The following is a 19,440-nucleotide window of genomic DNA, read 5'->3' on the forward strand; positions in this document are numbered from 1 at the left end:
TGTGGTGGGATTTGGACTGTGTGATTTTGCATGACAAAATATGAGTCCCTTATCCTGATAGCAGCTGGCATATTTGCATTGGCCAGAACCCCCACCAGTTGCTGGACACGTGCAATGGTGGTTGTTCCATTGCTTTAAAAAGAACCGTGGACAACTACAGAAAAAGGGAAACATAACAAAAAATAGGCATTCTGTCTAAAAGACAAGAGTACTACAGGAGCAGTAAAATGATTTTGTATGGCTTGCTTTAATTTTTGATCTGAGGTATGCATGCCAATAAGCACTGCCCTTAGCTGCTTAATCTGCCAACATGAAAAGCATATTCGTTGCTGCACAGGGTATGACTGTTGTCAGCCCTTTGATCACTGTGTATGTATAATGTAACAGGCTATCTGAAGTGTCCTGTTCCTCCAGGAATTTCCCTGTAGATGATCAACAGTGGATGCCTGTACTTTAGTCCTGCTGCCCCAAAGTTTATGAGGCTCCTACAGAAAGATGGAGACTTCAGGAGATTAGGATTTAAATCTGTGTGAGCCACTGTTTAGTAACAACTTGGTTCCTGGATAAACACTCATGGCTGAACCTGATACCTTTAACACACGTCTGTAGGTGTGAACTCAAGGAGTAACTATTACTATTTAGCAATAGCAGATTCTTGTTGAGCCAACAAAGGGCAGAGTAAATAGCCAGCTCATTACATGAGCTTTGAGTTAACTAGGTAAAAGGCCAAGACCTTATGATCCAGATGATAAAACTTCCTGCACTTAAGGGAAAGAAATTTTGTTGGCAGAGGAAAGAGCTTTGAATTTCTAAGAGACGCCAGAGCGTGAACATGTAGAAAAAGCCTGGAATTCAATCCTGTAATTGATTAATAGCCTATATTACTCCTACAGACCAATTTGATATATCCAAGGGGGAGACCACACTTACAGAATGCTGAAAAGAGTAACTGCCGTCATGTGTATTGTGACTTTATGTAAGGAAGTATAAATACAATTGTGTTTCTTTTTAATTTAGATGACTGAAAGTATTGATTTAGAAAACCCAGCTAATCTAGGAGCTGAAGTTTATTCTTTGACTGTCAGGGTGCAAGATATTGCCTGTCCTAACTACTCAAGCAAGTATCCCTTTTACACTTCTTTTGATATTTTCCTGTGCTGTAACAGCATGGAGAGAGGAATACCATATGTATTTTGAATATATGCATGAGAAAATTTCACAACCATACTTAACTATGATTTAATCTTCTGTTATATTTCCAGATATCATCTACATTTACATCAGGATAAAGCCAGTGAATGAATTTTTTCCAGTCTTCAGTAATTCATCATATGAATTTAATGTTCCAGAAATTACTAAAGGTACAGTAAGTAGCACCTACATGATAAAAATAATGCTATCATGTTGATAAGTACCTTTTTGCTCTAAATGGATTTTCATATATTTGAATGAGGAGAATGGCTCAAAGCTCCAGTTCAACCAGGGTCTCACCATACAACCACCTACTACCCTTAAATAGACAAAACTGGCAACAAGTCCAATTGTACAGATGGAAGCTAAGACACAGACAAATTCAGCACAAGAAATCTGTGACAGAGCCAGGAACTGAACTCAGATGTCTTGTTTTAGACCGTCTTTCTGCTCTTGCTAAATTAGTCTTTTGGAGGGATTGCAACGGTGCTAAGAAACCGTTATAGATCGACACAGACGAGTGAGGACTCCCTTGGCCCAGGCATGGTGCAGGCTGGCCACCCCGCTGTCCCCTTAGACCCAGCTCACCTTGGGTGCAGTGGGTGCCCTGAAGATGGGGTGGGCTGGGAATGCTCAGATGAGGTGGCTGCGCTGAGCCAGACGGCAATAGAGCAGCTCCTCGTGCCTGGAGCTAGGGTCCTTCCCATTCCTGCAACAGCCCAGGACCAGCGGCTGCAAACGTGGCCTTAAAACGGAATTTTTTGAAACTGTTCACATGCTTAACTCCCATCTCAGCATCCTTCCTGTCCCCTGGTGAGTCCTGCATCTCATGTGTTTGCACAGCAGTGCCATGGCATCTTACCTCCTTGGAAATCGTTGTGTGCATGGTGTGACCGCCAGCCAGCTCTGTGCTGTGCTGCTCAGTGCCCAGAGGAGTCGGCACAGGAATGGCATCTTTCCTAGCTTCAGCTTCACCCTCATATGAACCTGATGTACCAAATACAGGCCTTCTGCCCCAGGACCTCACTTACTGGCTTTATTCTCTTGGCTGAGAAAAAATTGAGAGGTACGTTAGACATATGCTGGATAAATCTTGACCTTCATTCTGAAATTCCTAGGGTCACAGAAAAATTGAAGGTGTAAGGGACCTCTGGGAGTCTCAAGTCCAACTCTTGCTCCAAGTGAGGCTAGTTTCAAGGCTAGGTCAGGTTGCTAGGGGCCTCATCCACTTGCATTTTGAAAATCTCCAAGGATGGAGGCTCCACAGCCTCTCTGAGGCCCTGTTCCAGCTAAGCAACCTTCATTCCAGATAATTTTACCTAGTACCCAGCTGGAATTTTCTGTGTCGTGGCTTGTGTCTGTTCTCTATTGTCCTTTCACTGTCACCTTCTGAGAAGAGGGTATCTTGGTCTTCTGCATCATTGCCCTTTAGGTAGTGGAGCACAGCAATTAAATCCCCCCTTCGCCTTCCCCTCTCCACCCTGAACAAACCCAGTCCCACCAACCTCTCTTCCTGCATCATCTGCTAAACACTACCCAGCCTTTCTCTAGTTTTTAGTCTCTCTCTTGTACTTGGACCCCCAAACTGGTCACAGGTAGCTTTACTGCATTCAGCTCCGGAGCCCCTAACATAAGGACATGGACCTGTTGGAGTGGGCCCAGAGGAAGGTCACAGAAAGGATCAGAGGGCTGGAGCACCTCTCCTAGGAAGACAGGCTGATAAAGTTGAGGTTGCTCAGCCTGGAGAAGAGAAGGATCCGGGGACACCTTATAGCAGCCTTCTAGTACTTAAAGGGGCCTACAGGAAAGCTGGGGAGGGAATTTTACAAGGACATGTAGTGATAGGACAAGGGGTAATGGCTTTAAACTGAAATAGGGTAGATTTGGATTAGATTTAAGGAAGAAATTCTCCACTGTGAGGGTGGTGAGGCACTGGAACAGGTTGCCCAGAGAGGCTGTGGATGCCCCATCCCTGGAAGTGTTCAAGGTCAGGTTGGATGGGGCTTTGAGCAACCTGGTCTAGTAGAAGGTGTCCCTGCCCATGGCAGGGGGGTTGGAACTAGATGATCTTTAAGGTCCCTTCCAACCCAAACCATTCTGTGATTGTATGAGTGCTGAGCAGAGTGGATTAGTCACTTCCCAGCATATGCTGGTAACACACTTGTTAATACAGCCCACTATGTGGTTTCCATTCCCCCAAGAGTGCCCTGGTGGCTCATGTGTAACTAGACCACCAGGGCCTGGGATCTCTCCCTGCAGAGCTGCTGCCTGCTCTGTCAGTCTCAGCCCACACTGGTGCATAGGCTTGTTCTGGCGCTGGTGCAGGCTTCGCATTTGTCTGTGCTGAGGTCCACGAGTCCTGTTGGCCTGTAGCTCCAGCCTGCTGGGCCCCCCTGACCGGCAGCCCTGTCCTTCAGCATGTCCAACACCGCCCCAGGCTGCTGTTACTCACAAACCTGCCCCAAAGGCCATGTCACCAAGGAGGACATCCAACTGCATCTCTGCATCTGAGTGGGACATAGTGAAGCTGCCCATGAAACTCCAGGAGATTTAGCAGCCAGATAATCCAGTATCTTCTTGAATTCATCAGATTATTATGGCCAGAACACGCTTAAAGCACAGGAAAAGGCAGCTGTGGCTATGGTCAGCAGACCTGTAGGCTCGGTGGTGCTTCTCTGTCCATTTGCCTAAGCCAGAAGGCAGGGTGTGGTGGGGAGGAAAAGGCATGCTTCAAGCAGCCCCACCATCCTGCCCACAACCTCCTCTCCCTTGCCATGGGCAAACAAGCAAGCCCAAATTTCCAGCCCTCAGCTCTCTGTTTTCTTCATTCTCTGGTCAGGAGGTTCCTGGCAAGGTCCACAGCTCTGCAAAAATCACTCCTGCCTGCCCTGTGGAGAAGCCGTAACTGGCCACTGCTGAGTACAGCAAAGCTGCAGCTGGCGTGGGGATGCACGGCCTGGGAGGGAGCTGGAGGGACTGGGGAAGCTGGGGTGGCGGGACTGGCTCCCAGGGGGGTCTGCCTGGCAGAGAAACCCTGGCAGCCCTGGCTCCTGCAGGAGCCAAACCGCCAGGAAAGCAAGGAAGACTAAAGGGGGGTGAGGAGGCACAGGACAGCCACTCAGCAATCAGAGGACCCTGACCTTCAGGTGTTCACACCAGCACCTCGCATTGCTCAGCAGCCTGTTGTTCTTGCTCAACTTTCATTTCTATGGTGCATGGATGGAACTTGGCTTTCTACGCTGTTTCCTAGTGGGCATGATATGATGAATTTTGTAGCATTTCCTGTTCTGAGTGTGTATCCTCATACCACTGATGTGTATCTTAGCAATATAACACTTGAAAACTGTCTGTGACATGGATATGTCTGTAAAGCTCTCTGTGTGTCAGCCACAGAATTTTGCTGGATACTGAGACTATCAAGAGAAATAATATGTTTTTTCCGACTCAGACTGCCTTTTGCTTTGGGCTGAGTTGACATTAACAGGGTGCTTGCTATTGCTGAACCAAACAGCAGCCAACAGTTTGTAGTAGGGCTGGAGTTCACAGGGTCAGGAAAGAAAAGAATATGCCAACCCTTCATTTACATCTTCCTTCTTTCTTATTCTGTGCTTGTGGACTACTCATCCTGTATATCCCCAGGTCATGTGGATCCACTTAGCGTTGAATCAGTGTCTGCAGAGATGGGCATGCACAGTCCCATCTTCTTTCTCACAGTTTACAGCACTGCCATTTGTATTTTGCTTCATACGTGCTTGGTACAAAGGTATTTCAAACTGCTTTTCAAACACCTCGCAAGGAATGGCAGCAATTGCTTTTCAAGGCAGACAAAGAGCCTTGTTCCTCCAACCAAGCCAGTGCTCAGGCTGCCACAAGGTGGGAGTTCGTGCGTGTCAGTGCAGGGCTCGGGGTGGCCCTCACCGCCAGAGCACTTCTGTTGTGGTTCTCTACAGACCCCAAGCATTTTGGTATTTATTGCTAGCGGGCAAGCCCATACACTGGGGAGCCGTAACACAGCATGGTGAACTAGTATTTCTCACACCTTTGCTTTACTTTTGGAGGGGTGAAAACTCTAAAACAAATCTTTAGTTCAGTTTCATCAAGTTGTGGTTGGAACAAGTACTCTGTACCTCCCTTTCCTTAAAATGTTAATGAAATACTGCATTTTCTGTCTCTCAGTGGGATCCAGCATTGGAAGAGTGAATGCCAGAGACAAGGACTGGTCACCCAGTGTCATCACTTACTCCATTGTAGCTGGAGGAGGTACCAAGGATTACACAAATATCTTCTGGATCAGCCCAACCAAAGGAGATGTGAAGATTTTAGCTAGATTAGACTATGAAACAACTCAGAAGCACATTCTCACAGTACAGGCCTCAGACCAAGAGAAGACTGCAACAGCATCTGTGAGTAAATCCACTCTACTTCTCCCCCTTTATCTACATTTTTCTCTCTTCTTCCTGGCAAGAATGGTAAGACATTGGGCAAAGCACTTTGGTCTGTAAAAGGCAAGTCCACCCCTGCACAGAGTCATGTATTAGTCAGATGAAAGAGGTGGTGTTCACTCAGTCTTGGTTTATTTCTTACAAAAAGGATTAAAGTAATATTTTTATATTTTTAACTCTATGGTTTTTGTTTCTCAGTCTTTTTTTCTTATTTTACCTGGTCAGTGAAATTGTTTTCAGTGCCCTAGACAATTTAAGATATTCTTTATGGCTACATATGTACCGGAAAATAGAAAAAGGACAGGGTCTTGAGTCCAGGTAGCACAATCTAATTGTAGCCATGTTTAGTGCCAAGTTGTTTTTGGACCCCGTGTAGTGCCCCTTGGCCCTCAAACATATTTTTGATTTTGTATGTGACATTTTTTCACTGCAAAGTGCCCAAAGTAATGCAAGAATCATGTTACAGCCTATCAGAAAACACAAATATGTGTTTTCATGGGTTGGGACATAGGGGATGTGCTGCGTACCTCGGGGATGGGATGAAGGCTTGAACAGCCTCTTGGGACAATGTCAGAGGGCCCAGCCCAGTACAGCTGTGTCCACATGGCCTACTGGAGATGAAACCCTACATGTGCCTTCCCCTGATCGTGATCTAGTTTTGTCCTCAATGGTGCTATCTGGCAGGAGCCAAGAGCATGACAGGGACCGTGATAACATTGAACAGTAGGGTTGTGCTCAAGTTTGCTGCCCAGACCTATTATATTCAGAAGAAAAAATAGATGGTATGTCCACAAAGGTATTTTATATTCACTTCTTTTAAAGAATCCCAGTGTCCTTCACATACAGACTCCTTTTTACTCCTTTTCACATCTTCTCCCTCATGACTGCCTTAGATTTGACTTTTGCACATCTGTTGGGGGAGATACAGATACTAGGCTTGCTTTCTATTCCAGGCAAGCACCACCCATAGAGATGCTAGGTGAGAGGTACTTAATCTCTTTATCACCTGCTATATTTCAAGGTGACGATTAAGGAAAATTCAGCATTAGGAGCTTTTAATGATGACAAGTCTATCTGTTGCCTGTTAAAGACCAACAGGCATTAGAGGAAAGAGCTTTGAGAAGGGTAACCTTTTTCTCTCAGCCAGCTAATCCCAGCTGACATTAAGCACATCTGGTGCTACCTGGGGTGCTCCCAGTCATGCAGAAGGCCATTGCCAGCATTTATCTCTCACTGGGAACAGTCTATAAGGAGTCTTCCTTCCTTCCATGTCTCATGCTCTGAATTATTATTAAATATGCTAAGAAGCCTAATTAATGACTGTGAAGCAATTTGAGAGGTTTGAAAGGAAGTTTAATGAATACGTGGTACTATTATTATTTCTCATTCTAACTATGACACAATTCAGGTTATTCAAGTAGTCAGACACATCACCTTGAAAAGCCCCGTGGTCTTGGAAGATGGTTCAGGTTAAGGAACCTGTTCCCAGAAGAGTGCTGATCACAAGAAGAATTGAAGGTCAAATGTTCACAGACATTTTCTGGTAGAAACTAGGTTGGAAGGGAGGTTCATTGCTCTTCAACTGCAGTTGATCAAAAGAGCAAAACGCGCAAAGCCAAACAGTTTCTGAAGTTAATAAAATTCTGGCTCAGTACTGTGGAGGAGCTTCAGCTTGCTATTGCTCTTTTCTTTTAGGTAACTGTCAATGTTTTGGAAGTAAATGATGAAGAACCAGTTTGTTCACCCAATTTCTATTCATTTCAAATCCCAGTCAGCTTAGCTGTTGGGACCAATATTAATGGCTTCAGGATTGAATGTCAAGATCGCGATTCTGATCCCAGGTCTTTCCGTTACATCATTAACGAAGGTACTATGTCACGGTCTGTGAGCTGGGAGCAGTGCAAAAATTAATGTATGTATGTTGATGGTTCACTTTGATTTGTAAATAAAAATCTAGCCATGGTGAGCTAGTTGTGATCCACAAGTTCTGCGCATCATTACTTTGCTGCTTACCAAAAGAGATGTTGCTCCACAAGTTGGCTACTGGTGCTATCACCTAGAACCATTCCTTTGCAAGACTGGATTGCCCACCATATTAAATAATTAGCAATTAATTACAAAGTTGACAAGGACTTCAGAAGAATGAGCTGGAATGATATGCAGGGTCAAATTTCCCTTCCAATTACAGCTGAGTAAATCTTGAGAAACAATGGTGGGTTCTGTTACTCTGCATACCTCACCTTTAGATGCTGGTACACAGTTCAAAACAACTGAGCAAATCTGCATGTTCTCAGCCCATGCTGTGTGCATTAAAGCCCCATTTTAAGAATGTGTGTTTGAACCTAGTAATCAGCTGCATCCACTTGGAGAACTGCAATGGTATGGGATGACACTCCACAAAAAAGGGAATGCACTCTATTGGGACAGTTCCTTTTTTTTGTTGCTGAGGTGACTGCTGAGAAGGAGGGAGCAGATTGTCCAGGTGCCAGTAAAAAGCTGTGAGCGTAAAAAGAGAGAACCTCTGTCGTATTGCAGCCCCTTAACGCCACAGAGGAGCTCTGCAGCAGTGGTATTTACACACGAACCCATACAAAGGCTGTGTTTGTACTAGTAAATCAGCGTCTGACCACAGGTCCACCTTTGGCTGTACAGATTTGAGCTGTGCCATGCAGTTGGCCTCCGAGCCACAGAGCAGCCCAGGGCCCATTTTGTGTTGTGCAATAGACACGGGCTTCAAGGTCACTCCAACTCTGGAGCGCTATGGGGCAACAAGAGCAAACCCAAAGCACATTTGGAGCCTTTTCATAGCTCCGATCTCTTGTATGTGTGGTGTGTCCCGACCCTAACCGCTGGCCTACCTGCAGCCCAGGCTGCTAGCAGCTCTCCAGCTATATGGACAGAAAATGAGGGCTGGGGAGCCAGCATCACCCAACTCCCCTCTCTGCCCTCACAGTGCAGACAAAGCCCTCAAGGCAATTAATGTCCCTGAGTCATTAGCTCTCTTCTGGGGGACCTGTTCAAAGGCCTCTGCCTCTGGGCAGAGGGAGAAGCCATGGAGAAGGGCTGGAGGGGCCTCTGAAGACACTGGTGGTGCCCCTGTGGCCTAGGGACCACTCCAGGGACACCCCAGCAGCAGAATGAGCCCTGCAACAGCGTAGGGTCCTCGCCCCGGCTGGGTGCTGCTGCTTCTGGGTGCTCCCCAGGCTGTAAGGACAGGTCATGCAGGAGACCTCTTGTCCCCCCCATGGCTCTGAAGTGTTTCCACAGCTTCCTCTCAGCTGTGTCCCCACAGAGGGTCTTATTCTATATTTTAATGCTTTTATGACTGTCCTGTTTTAAATTATTTTACATGGTATCAGGAAGATCGAGGAGCCATTCTTGTCAACGATATTTCACCATACAGGTGCACAGTGATCCGTAACAAGCTGTCAACAGAAACTGATCTGTTTGCTTCTTCCATGCATTTAATTTAACGTGGGATTAAAGTAAATTTTTTTGCATTTTGGTGTTGGCTTTTTGCAGGCAATGTGAACAATCATTTCACCTTTTCACCAAGTGCTGGCTCCAACACATCTCGGCTGATTCTTGCATCAAGGTTTGACTATGACAGCGGACTTGATACAAACTGGATTTACAGACTGCACGTCTATATAACAGATGACAATTTACTATCTGCCAGGGACAGAACTACAGACATAATTAAAACTGGAACGGTGACTTTAAGCATCAGAGTTATCCCAAACCCAACTACTGTTATTACCACAACGGTAAGTTCACTGAAATTTATGTCCAGTTCTGCATTTCTTTTATGGACTAATCTCCATAGGAGTGAAGAAAAGAGGGTAGATGTATGCAAAAGGAAAGCAAAAACCCACAGTGGGTCCAGTCCTGGGAAGTGCTGAGCCCCGTGCTGTTACACTGAGGCCAAGGTGGTTGATATGCTTAGTATCATGAAGGATTGGTCCCAGGTACAGAGTTGTAACATATGTTTTGTATTTTAGTTTCTAAAACAAAAAGGGCAAGTAGCCAAAGGACCGGGCACGCTGCCATTACCATGCAACTGGAAAGTTAAAGATTTTGGCAGCTTTCTTAATAAGGAAAGAGCAGAGGTTAATCTTTGCCTGGAACCTTAAAATTACCTCATGCATTTTGCACTACCTCTTTTTTTATTCATAGCTAGTCACTCCCCCAGCTGCCTTGCACTTCTATGTGCTGCTTTAGCAGTGGGACACATTAATCTGCGGCTACCAAAGTTGAAATAGGCAACAACAACAACAAGAAATCCTCATCACTTGGAAGGGGCTTTTTTCCATCCCTGAATTTCACCATCATGTAAAACTTCGAGCTGCCTGTCAGGAACTGAAGCAGTTGTGCAGAGCCTCAGTGTGTTGCTGAGGTTTCACACAGCAAATCCAGAGGGGTGGGATGGGTCTTTCCTGAGCTCCCTGCCCACATGGTGGTCCACAGCTGAGCTGGGGAAGCCTGCACAGCTTTTGGCAGCCAGGGTGGGATCTGGCCTTGCGCAGCCTGTGGAGCTGTGGGCCTGTCTCCCAGCAATACAGTCTACTCCTCCGCACAGCCATGCTAGGCAAGCTCTGGCTCACCAGTTTCATTTTGGAGCTGATTTCCATCAGGCTGGTGCAGAGCGTGAGGAGAGTGTGCTTTCGTCCTGTCTGCAGAAGAAGCAGCACAGCCTGAGAATACGGACCACTCTGTCCCCATCCTTGTGCCAGTCACTGCCCTCACACCTTGCTGCATCATCTCTCCATCATCCAGAGTCTGTCCATTTTCCACCTGCCTGCAGATGGCATTACTCTTTTTTCTCTTGCATGCAGGAATGAAAATATGAGTATGCTGGTGAAGGAGTAAAAGAGCTATTCCCTGTAAAATGGTCTGGATGTTCTAGGGGCTACTGGTAACTGAGGCAGAATCAGAGGATCTGCAAACAGCACATGCAAATCTGGATGGTTTGCTATGAAAATGCTTAAATCCAAACTTGCGGACTGATTAATAACCCTGTTATTCTCTAATGCTCTGTTGGGAAGGAGTAAATGGTTTTCTCACAGCCCTCTCCTCCCCCTACTTGATATGGAAATGAAAAGTTAAGCTGAATAACAAAACTTATTCTGCATTTCTTTCTCACGCTTTACCACAAACACAAACAGTCTAGACCACATACCACAGTGTTAAATCTGCCCCCTCCAGAGATATCAGCCTTCCACTTTCAGTCTATTTTCCAGAAGAGCACTTCCATTACAGCAGCTTCGCCCATCACTACTCCTTACATGTGTTCGTTCAGTGCAGCAACTTGATGAATCAGATGCTGGAAGGCTGGTAGTGTAGAAAAGAAGCCCTGTCACAAAAAGTCACTTGTGACTTCAGTCCCAGTGAGGATGGAGTGGTGGTGGTGATCTTGAGATTACCTGAGCGTTTCTGTAAGGATTGGATGTACCTTTTCTTGCAAGGCTAAATAGGTTATTTTAAAGGTATCCTTAAAAAGGAAAGAAATAGATAGCCTACTAAATTTCATACACAATGTGATTACAAATGTCTTACAGAAAATTAAATAAAAACTTCAGTAGATGATCAAAACTAATAGTACCACACTAGGTGACGACCCAGGTAGAGCAAAAAAGTAATTTCTAATCTGTATGAGGATAGTTTCATGATGGGACCTTAATGAATGAGTTGCTAGCACCAAGTGAAGTGCCAGCTCAGAGACGTGTCTCCTGGCGCTCAGGAAGACGTGGGAGATAGGAACTGCTCAGGAAGTGTGGTTTTCCCTTCTGGAACAAGTCACAGGGAAAAAAAAAAGGAGTTTCATTTCTTTTTATACAATAACCCAATTCCTTGGGGTTCAACTCCTCTTACAAAGCGGGCCGAATGATCACTGCAGTGAAGATGACCTAATTCCAGTTTTGCCTTAGGTCACAAGAAACCATTATCTCGGTAATGGCAGTATTCCCTGAACTTGCTCACCCTCCAACAGTGTGCTTGCAGCTTCTCAGGCAGCCTGAGGTTTTTAAACCCTACCATGGCATGTTTATTTTAATATAAGACATTGAAACATGATCTGGAACCTCCTTTTTGCATCGTGGGTGGGCTCCATTTCACCTGCCTTTGGCTGCCCCAGGAGCTCTGTAGTCCACCTCAGTCATCTGAGCTGCCTTGGCAGTCGGCAGGCAGGTACGTGGGATGAATCACTGTCTCCAGCGACACTATCTCCCTCTGCCCATCATCTGCAGAGCCCCGGGGCAAGCTTGGGCCAGGTGCTTCAGTGCAGAAGTTCAACCAGATGAAAGGTGTCAGTAACCTTACAAGTATGCAGCCTTGAGGAACTTTTCCTATCTTGTTTTTAAAGCCTGGCTTCACTGTTGTGACAAAAATGGAAAACCTCTACTCTGAGTCGGCGTGGTACGTGCCGTTTGTCATCACCCTCGGCAGTTTGCTGCTCCTCGGACTGCTGGGGTACCTGGGGTTCCTGCTGGCAACGTGGGTCCGCACCTGCTGCCCTCCGGCAGGCAAAGCAGGCGACGCGCTTCTGTGAGTCCTCCCAAATGTCACGCTGGGGAAGTACCCAGCAGCACCTGGCGATGACAGAGATAACTCAGGCCTTTCAGCCGTAATGAAATCTATGCCTTGAATATTTTATAGCGGTATGCCCTTAGCTCTAGTAAATGCTATTACCGGCTACGGTGATATTTGGTGTTAATGATATGAAATCAAGGAAAAATGTCCTTGGCTTTTTTTTTTTTTTCATGGATTTACTAACATTAGCATTAGGTGAAGGTAAGAGTGAAATTAACAGTTATGACTTCTAAAGGCAGCTATGCTCGTGAGATGCAGTCAGAGTCTGTGCCTGACTGTGCTGACCAAAAATACAAATGTTTTTGGTTTGTATTTGGCTCCCACTCTGAGGGAGCTCACATCTAGGTAGTTAGTTACTGGATGCATTTTCCTCCCTCTCAGCTACAGATCCCAGAGTCCTTTCCAAACCTTGGTGCTCATGCCAAATTCTTTGTTCTGGCAAAACTTCTGCAGATTTCCTGGAGTTTTACCCAAGCCTGTTGCAAGGCTCTGACCCATAAAGCTTTGTGGTACCTCTAAGTGCTCGTGCTTGGCAAAAGCCACGGAAGCACCTGGGACCAGCTCTGGTTCATTGTGGGAAGCAGCAGAGATCCCTGTGGGCTGCCTTCTCAGTGGGCTGGAGCCAGACTGCCTCTAAATTGACTTTTTACTTCACAAAACAATGATAAGCAGCTCTTTAAGTGGACTGGGATTAAAAAGAAAAGAATTTCTATAAGTATTCTCAGGATTTGGGTCTAAATTTAGAAATTACAGTAAACGTAAAGACATAATATATAACTGTGATTATAGTTCAAATGGTGTGTGCAAGGAATTTAGCAATTTGTGATAAAAATGACAGATGAATCTAGCAGCACATAGCTTGGCTATTGTTATTATTTATTAATAGGGCAAGTGATTCATTGGGAGCCAGGCTCTCCCATTAAAAAGCAATTTCTGTATTTTCAAAAACATTTACAACCTTTCAAATGTTTTAAAAGGTATTATCTGAGCACATTAGATCCAAAAAATTGACCTTCCTCCAAGGATGGAACAAGATGACAATATTTTAAAGTGTATTTTTCCAGGTTATATAAATCCATAATGCTATCATCAATAAGACTTTATTTTTTTAATACCATCCCTTCTTGGAGAGGTGTTAGGGCAATGCTCAGGGCTGTTTTCCTGTTTGAGAGCAGCATTAAATGATGCAGGCCTTCAGTGAAAGCAAAACCAGAAACCAAACAAATCAAGCAAACCCCAGAACTCAAGGAAGCACATCCTTCTTGCCAAATGAAAGAGAACAAAGCGTGGTATTTTTATGTAGGCAAAAGTATGACATTTGTTAACTACACTCTTAATCTTTTTTTCATTACAGGGTAAATGCTGCAGGTGTGTACCTCTTTTCTATATTTTAATACTTTACAACAAGATCTTGTTTACAATTGAGTGCACAATTTGTAAATCCATTTCTAGACAAATAAATTTGACCCAGTACAAGAGTACTGAGATTAAATAACCCTGGCTGGTTATGGGAGGCCTGCATAAGTGATTTCATGGTCCTTTTCGTCTTCAAATCTATTAACTATTCAGAGTAGCCTGATATTCCAGCATGAATGCTAAAGAATTACTGTATTTTTCACATGCAATTCATATGCTATCTGTTAAAAAAAAAATCTCATCCCTCTATAGCACCTTCAGGAGTCATCTCCACTCCAATTCCCTGTTCTCTGATCCCTTCATTTGCTCCTTTGACACCATTACTTCATGTAGCTGAAGATTTATTTTAAAGTATTGGTGCTTTTAAAGGGGTTTGTATAACTTAAGAGGGGTATAAGTTGCACATTAAAAAAAAGTGGGTTTTTAAGCAGTCTTGTTCCTTTTAGTCCCATTAACTTTCTGTTAGCAAGCATGGCTCATATGAGCTCAGTAAGACCTTGCTTTTATAACTCCCTCTCCTCAATCAGTATCTCCCAAACACATGACTAACAAAACCCAACAAAATTAGCTGTTCTTTTGGTTGCCCAATTTGAGACATATCAGCATTGGCTGGTTTCCAAAAAAATGGATGCTTGGTGCTTTCTGAAAAACTGGTTCCCAAATGCTGGGCAGAAAAGGCCAGGCACAACAGGTTTCCTGTCAGTGCTCAGGTTGAGACCCATCTGCAGCACTTCAGAGTATTGCACGCCTGGCTGTAAAGCCCGTTGGTGGCCAGGCATTCAGTTCTCCAAAGAAAGGCCATTAAACAAATTGGCAAGGAGCAAGCAAGAAGAAATCATAGCAACTAGTTGGGTATCATCCACAAATCCATGCTGTCAAGATGTCTATGGCACTGCTGCTGTATTTGTTTGCATGTGGGATGGGTTAATAGTGTGGTAAATTCACATATAACCAAACTGTTCAATCTGAATTTTACTTGACTGGATCTGCAGCACTTCCCTGTTTTGTCTTAAAGCGCATATTTGACTGCACAAGCTTTGCAACTACAAACATTCATGGAAAAACATAATCTACATTTGTAGTTCAAATATCCCCAAAGGTGAATTTCTGTATCTGTTCATGTTATTTAGAAAGGGGAATATGTTAAAGAAACCATTGTTATTTACTCATTACTGAAAGAATAAGACTTTTCGAGGCTAAGATTTTGATTAGTCATTGGCAACTGTGGATTCTCACTCCAAAATACTATGAAGGAATTCGCTTTTCAAATCATATGAGGGATCAGCCTTTGAAAATAAATAAGGCTCATTTGAGAGGTCTCAGAAGTTGAGTACCAAGAATCTCTATTTGTTCGAGGAAATCTTGTCCTTAGTGTCTATAGTCACTGTCAGAAAAATCTGATTCTTTACAATGTGCATTTTCCTTTCTGTAGAAAAGAAGAAACCTAAGAAAGACGTGATTGTGGTAAGTACTGCCAGCCTCAAAACAAAACCTGGTTTTGCCCAGCCCCATCATGCAATACGATCGTAGAATCCTTTCTGTGAAAGGTGTCCATTTTCCAAAGAGAATATAAAAATGACAGGCAAGGAAAAAAGGATTGTCCCCAAATGCAAAATGCTTCAGTGCCCCAACTGGCCTCTGTATTTGGAGGCAACACTGGGGGTGAGGGGTCCTCACCCACACTGTGGCCCCTTTGCTTTCAAGTGCCGAATTCTCCAGCCTTTCTGGCAGCCCCAGTACGTGGGAGGCCAGAGAGGTTGTGCCCAGAGCAGACACAAGGAAATTCGCTGCAGCCGCAGGGGCAGGATGACAAGTGCCCCGGCTTGGCAATGTTGTGCTGCTGGGACACCACTGACCCGTGCAGCTAACCCTAACTCACCTGAGTGCAACCAGTAAGGTACACAAGTGTACCCAATCTGTAAAGAATTTGGTCTTGATAAGCTGTTTGCAGCAAAACACCATAGTTATTCCACTGTAATAGATGTTTCTTTGCTGCTAGATCTTGGGGCTCCTTCCTTTTTCGTAGCCGTAATAGCATAAAGGCTGCAAGGGACTTTCATTAGTGTACTCTCCCCAAGTTCTTTAGAGAGGGGATTCCCAAGCCTCCTCTGGGTGGAGGTGACCCTCTTGTGGTTACACACATGGAGGCATTTAGCATGTCAGACCTAATTAATTCTTCTTTGAACATCTAGTGGCAACACCCTACACCACAAATGGCTTTTGTTGCCAGTTTTGATTAAACCCAGCCTACAGGAATGCAATATGCAGGTCATACAAATCTGCCTCCATCCATGTAGGTCACTGTTTCCAAGTCACTGCTCCTCCTTCTTACTCAGTTAATTCACAGGATTCATTTCACATTTTGTCTCTCTTCACAGACAATGACAAAGCTAAACACTGTCTTTGATGGAGAAGCCAGAGACCCAGGTAATAAAAAGCAATTAACAGTGGATATGAATATTTGGCTGGAAACAAACTGGAGTAGTTGATTTAAATATCGTTCAACATTTGCTTTTCATATTTCAGGTTTGCTGTTTCCAAGGAGAATGGGAGCTATATTTCACAGATAGTGAAAATCAAGACAGTGCCCTAGTAACATTTCTAGTGGTAGAATGTACTTATGGCCCTTGAAATCACACATCTGATGGCCAGATTATTCACTACTCCTCTGCTAAAACTGAATGTATGGATCTGGTATAGGAAGGTGGGAGGGGAGGAAGAATTCGCTGCAAGCCTCCTGCTCTGGTGCTGTCATGGCTACGTGGTTTCACCCTTCCCATGTCTGGGAAATGGCCAGCAGATTAATGTAGCCGCAGATGTACTGACTTCGTCTCTTAAACCTCTCCTTGGATGCAGAGTGGGTGGGTGAGTTACTCACTCCTGCACAAATCTCCTCCCTTGCAGCAAGTGCACTGCTGCTGTTTATCTAAGGCTCGAGCACTGCTTGTTGGGGAGGAAAGGGAAGACCATTTGCTTTTAGATGCAGTTGTGGTGGCATCAGCTACTGAGTGTGTCACTGGGCTCCAGCTATGCTAACTCTGAGCATATCTGATTAACCAGCTGGGAAAAGTGAAATTAAGGCAAAAGCTAGGAAAACCAGGATGACCCAGCAGGTGTAGTGCATATCCCTTTCCCCAAATGACAGCCACTGTGCTCTGCAGCAGGGTTCATTACAGAAAAATATTTTTCTAAGGGTTGATCCATCTTACCTCATCCCCCTGAACCACAGCCCACGCCTGAGTCCTGCACTGCGATGCTTGGCCTGGCATCAGGGTCCCCAGCCCTGTGTCTAATGGCTGAGGGCCCTAGCATGGGGCCGGGGGGGCAGGGGGTGTGCTGCTAAAATGTGACAGTCGGTCAAAATAGGTCTTTAACTAATAGATCCGAAAATAGGTCTGAAACAATAGGTCTAAAAATTATCCAGAAGAAGGCAGGCTTGTTTCAAGGCTTGGATTCATCTGCCCAAATTTCCACCCAAGTGCCTGTACCTTGTGTTTCATATTAGCTGGCTCAGAGCTGTCAGATGCTGTGAGCTAATGGGAAACACTAGGCATGGGGACTTCAGTAGAATTTGGGCAAACAAATGGGACCCTACTGTGCAATTAAGCCCATCCACAAGGCTGCTCAAGGCCAGTTTGGTCAAGGTCCAAGCCCACCTGCTATTTATAAAGAGATCTGGAGGGATGGGCTCCAAAGTCCCTGCTTTTTCCCTGTGTAACTGCATTTATAATGTATTAAACATGGATGTTCTTGGCTGCTGCAAGAGCTGCTTCCTGGTGTTTTTGCAGGCCAGCTGGTGGCTCCCTTCCTCAGCAAACCTGACCACACCAGACAAGGATATCTGGGCCCACCCAAACTGCCCTCCAGAGCCATAGCGTTTGTGTCATGCCCGACACAAACATTAAGCTATGACACAGCTTTGTGGTGTCAGCAGAGAAATGTGTGTTCCCCACTCCTCCCTTCTCCCTTCCATGGCTCATCCCAAACTCCAGAGGATCAAGTGTTGGTGGTTTGGTAATGAGGTTTAATAATTCCCAAGACATTATCTGTGGAATATGATTAGGAGGGATGGTCAGGAGCTGCTTCCTGATCTGGGCTGCTTTAACATGCCCGCCTTGTAAGCAGTCAGGAAAAATAACATGTAAAGAGATCCAGTTTCATCTTTAATTGCTCAGAATGTGTTAATGTGTCAGAAACCATTAATTCTGATACAAACTGTAACATGTAGTAACACGTAACCATTTCTTTCCAGGCCTTAATGGTCTTTTGTTTGTCTCATATTAATAATGTTTAATTACAAAAAGTGCCACTACAGCTCCTGATTCTGTGTCAGTTTAGCAAGAGACAGTGATTTAGACTGTGAGGCAATCATCATACTAGATGCATGGCAATTTTTCCACCTATCTCTAGCTAGTGAAAGAACTGAAGGAGAAGATACTTGCTTTTAATGTTCAAGTAGAAATTACCCATAAAATCTGAAGAGGGCCAAAAATTTTTCTAACAAGGAAAGGTAGCCACGTGTGCTAAACAACCCAAATTTAACAGTATTTTAAATATATGAAGGAAGCATGTACTTGCACAAACAGAAAATAGATAGTATTTCACTCTATTAATGACAAAGTACAGAGCAAGCCTGGGGGAAAGCATTTTGTGCAAATGGAGAAGAGATGCATATGGCCAAAACTCACTGGGGATCCCAGATGTCCAAGTCTTGGGTGAACCTAGAAAACCTGACATGGTCTGGAAGATGTATGTAGGATATTGTGCTCCTAGCAGGTTTTGCTACCTCAGGTAGGCAACTCTACTTGAAAAAATAGACACAGACATATACCAAGGCCTTGCTTATCATAGCCAAAGGCAAAATTTTTGGGAGAGTTAGTCCTAACAGCTAAGGACTATGGATGTGTTTGTTACACTGCCCATGTTAACTCATGGTAGCTATAGCTTGGGTAGAGGTATAGGATGATAACAAGGTCAGTTTTTTTGGAAAAGGAATGTTTTGAATATTCCTATTCTCTGAACTGCAGAGCCAGTTTTTATACTGATAGAATAGCATCTCCCCTGAGTGGGCACCACAATGCCCAGGTCCCCACACTCGCTTGTGGAAATGAGGCTTTCCCTCTCAGGGCTACCTCCCCAACTCAGCTGATTTTCCAGGTGCTTCATGTTTCTCATTTCAACCCCATCCTGAGGAGACTGTCGTGTCTTAATCTGCTAAAGCAGGAATGATTTTAATTGATTGCCTTTTCTCCCTTGCAAGTTACTGGCAAAATCTACGAATTTAATACACGTTCGGGGGCCCGGAGGTGGAAGAAGAGCAACGAGCCCCTTCAGCCAGCGCTGGCCATGCAGGTAACATCCAGTGCCACAGACAGTAGTGGCCAAGGGACAGACAGAGCAGGCGCACCAAGCAAAAAAGAGCCTTCAGAGAAGAGGAAAGAGCTGACTGCAGAGACAAAACCAGCTGCTAAGCCTTAGGCAGGGCTGAGATTACAAAAGCAGAAAGAGGAGTCTGAGGACAGGGGATTATCCTCGCCAGGCAGATACTGACCTTCTCTCCCAAAATGAACACTGTGTTGCCATTAAGCCAGCCTTAAAGCGGAGTGCCTGAGACTCCAAGGTGCCTCCCAAACAAACCCTGCTCTGAACAGCCAAAGAATCAGATGTGATTTTCTTTCTATATATCTCAGCTACAAAACATAAGGTGGCCGTCGCTGCAACTGGACTCAAAAGCAGGGTGAAGCTGGACTTACCTTTGGTGGGTGCAGGTAAGAGTGGGAGAGAAGGGGAGGATGTGAAAGGG

General features: G+C 44.8%; 1 protein-coding gene across 1 annotated transcript in view; it reads left to right on the forward strand.

Moving 5' to 3' along the window:
- CDHR3 (cadherin related family member 3) overlaps positions 1 to 13,615 on the forward strand; it is a 32,237-nt gene extending 18,622 nt beyond the window's left edge. The window contains exons 10-16 of the mRNA XM_075026699.1: positions 1,018 to 1,117; positions 1,263 to 1,361; positions 5,368 to 5,594; positions 7,329 to 7,500; positions 9,156 to 9,400; positions 11,995 to 12,176; positions 13,576 to 13,615. Coding sequence (XP_074882800.1) covers positions 1,018 to 1,117; positions 1,263 to 1,361; positions 5,368 to 5,594; positions 7,329 to 7,500; positions 9,156 to 9,400; positions 11,995 to 12,176; positions 13,576 to 13,615 — 1,065 coding nt within the window. The remainder of the gene's footprint in view (positions 1 to 1,017; positions 1,118 to 1,262; positions 1,362 to 5,367; positions 5,595 to 7,328; positions 7,501 to 9,155; positions 9,401 to 11,994; positions 12,177 to 13,575) is intronic.
- The last annotated feature ends 5,825 nt before the right edge of the window (positions 13,616 to 19,440 follow it).

This window comes from Buteo buteo, chromosome 4 (assembly GCF_964188355.1).
Source record: "Buteo buteo chromosome 4, bButBut1.hap1.1, whole genome shotgun sequence".
Classification (NCBI taxonomy): domain Eukaryota; kingdom Metazoa; phylum Chordata; class Aves; order Accipitriformes; family Accipitridae; genus Buteo; species Buteo buteo.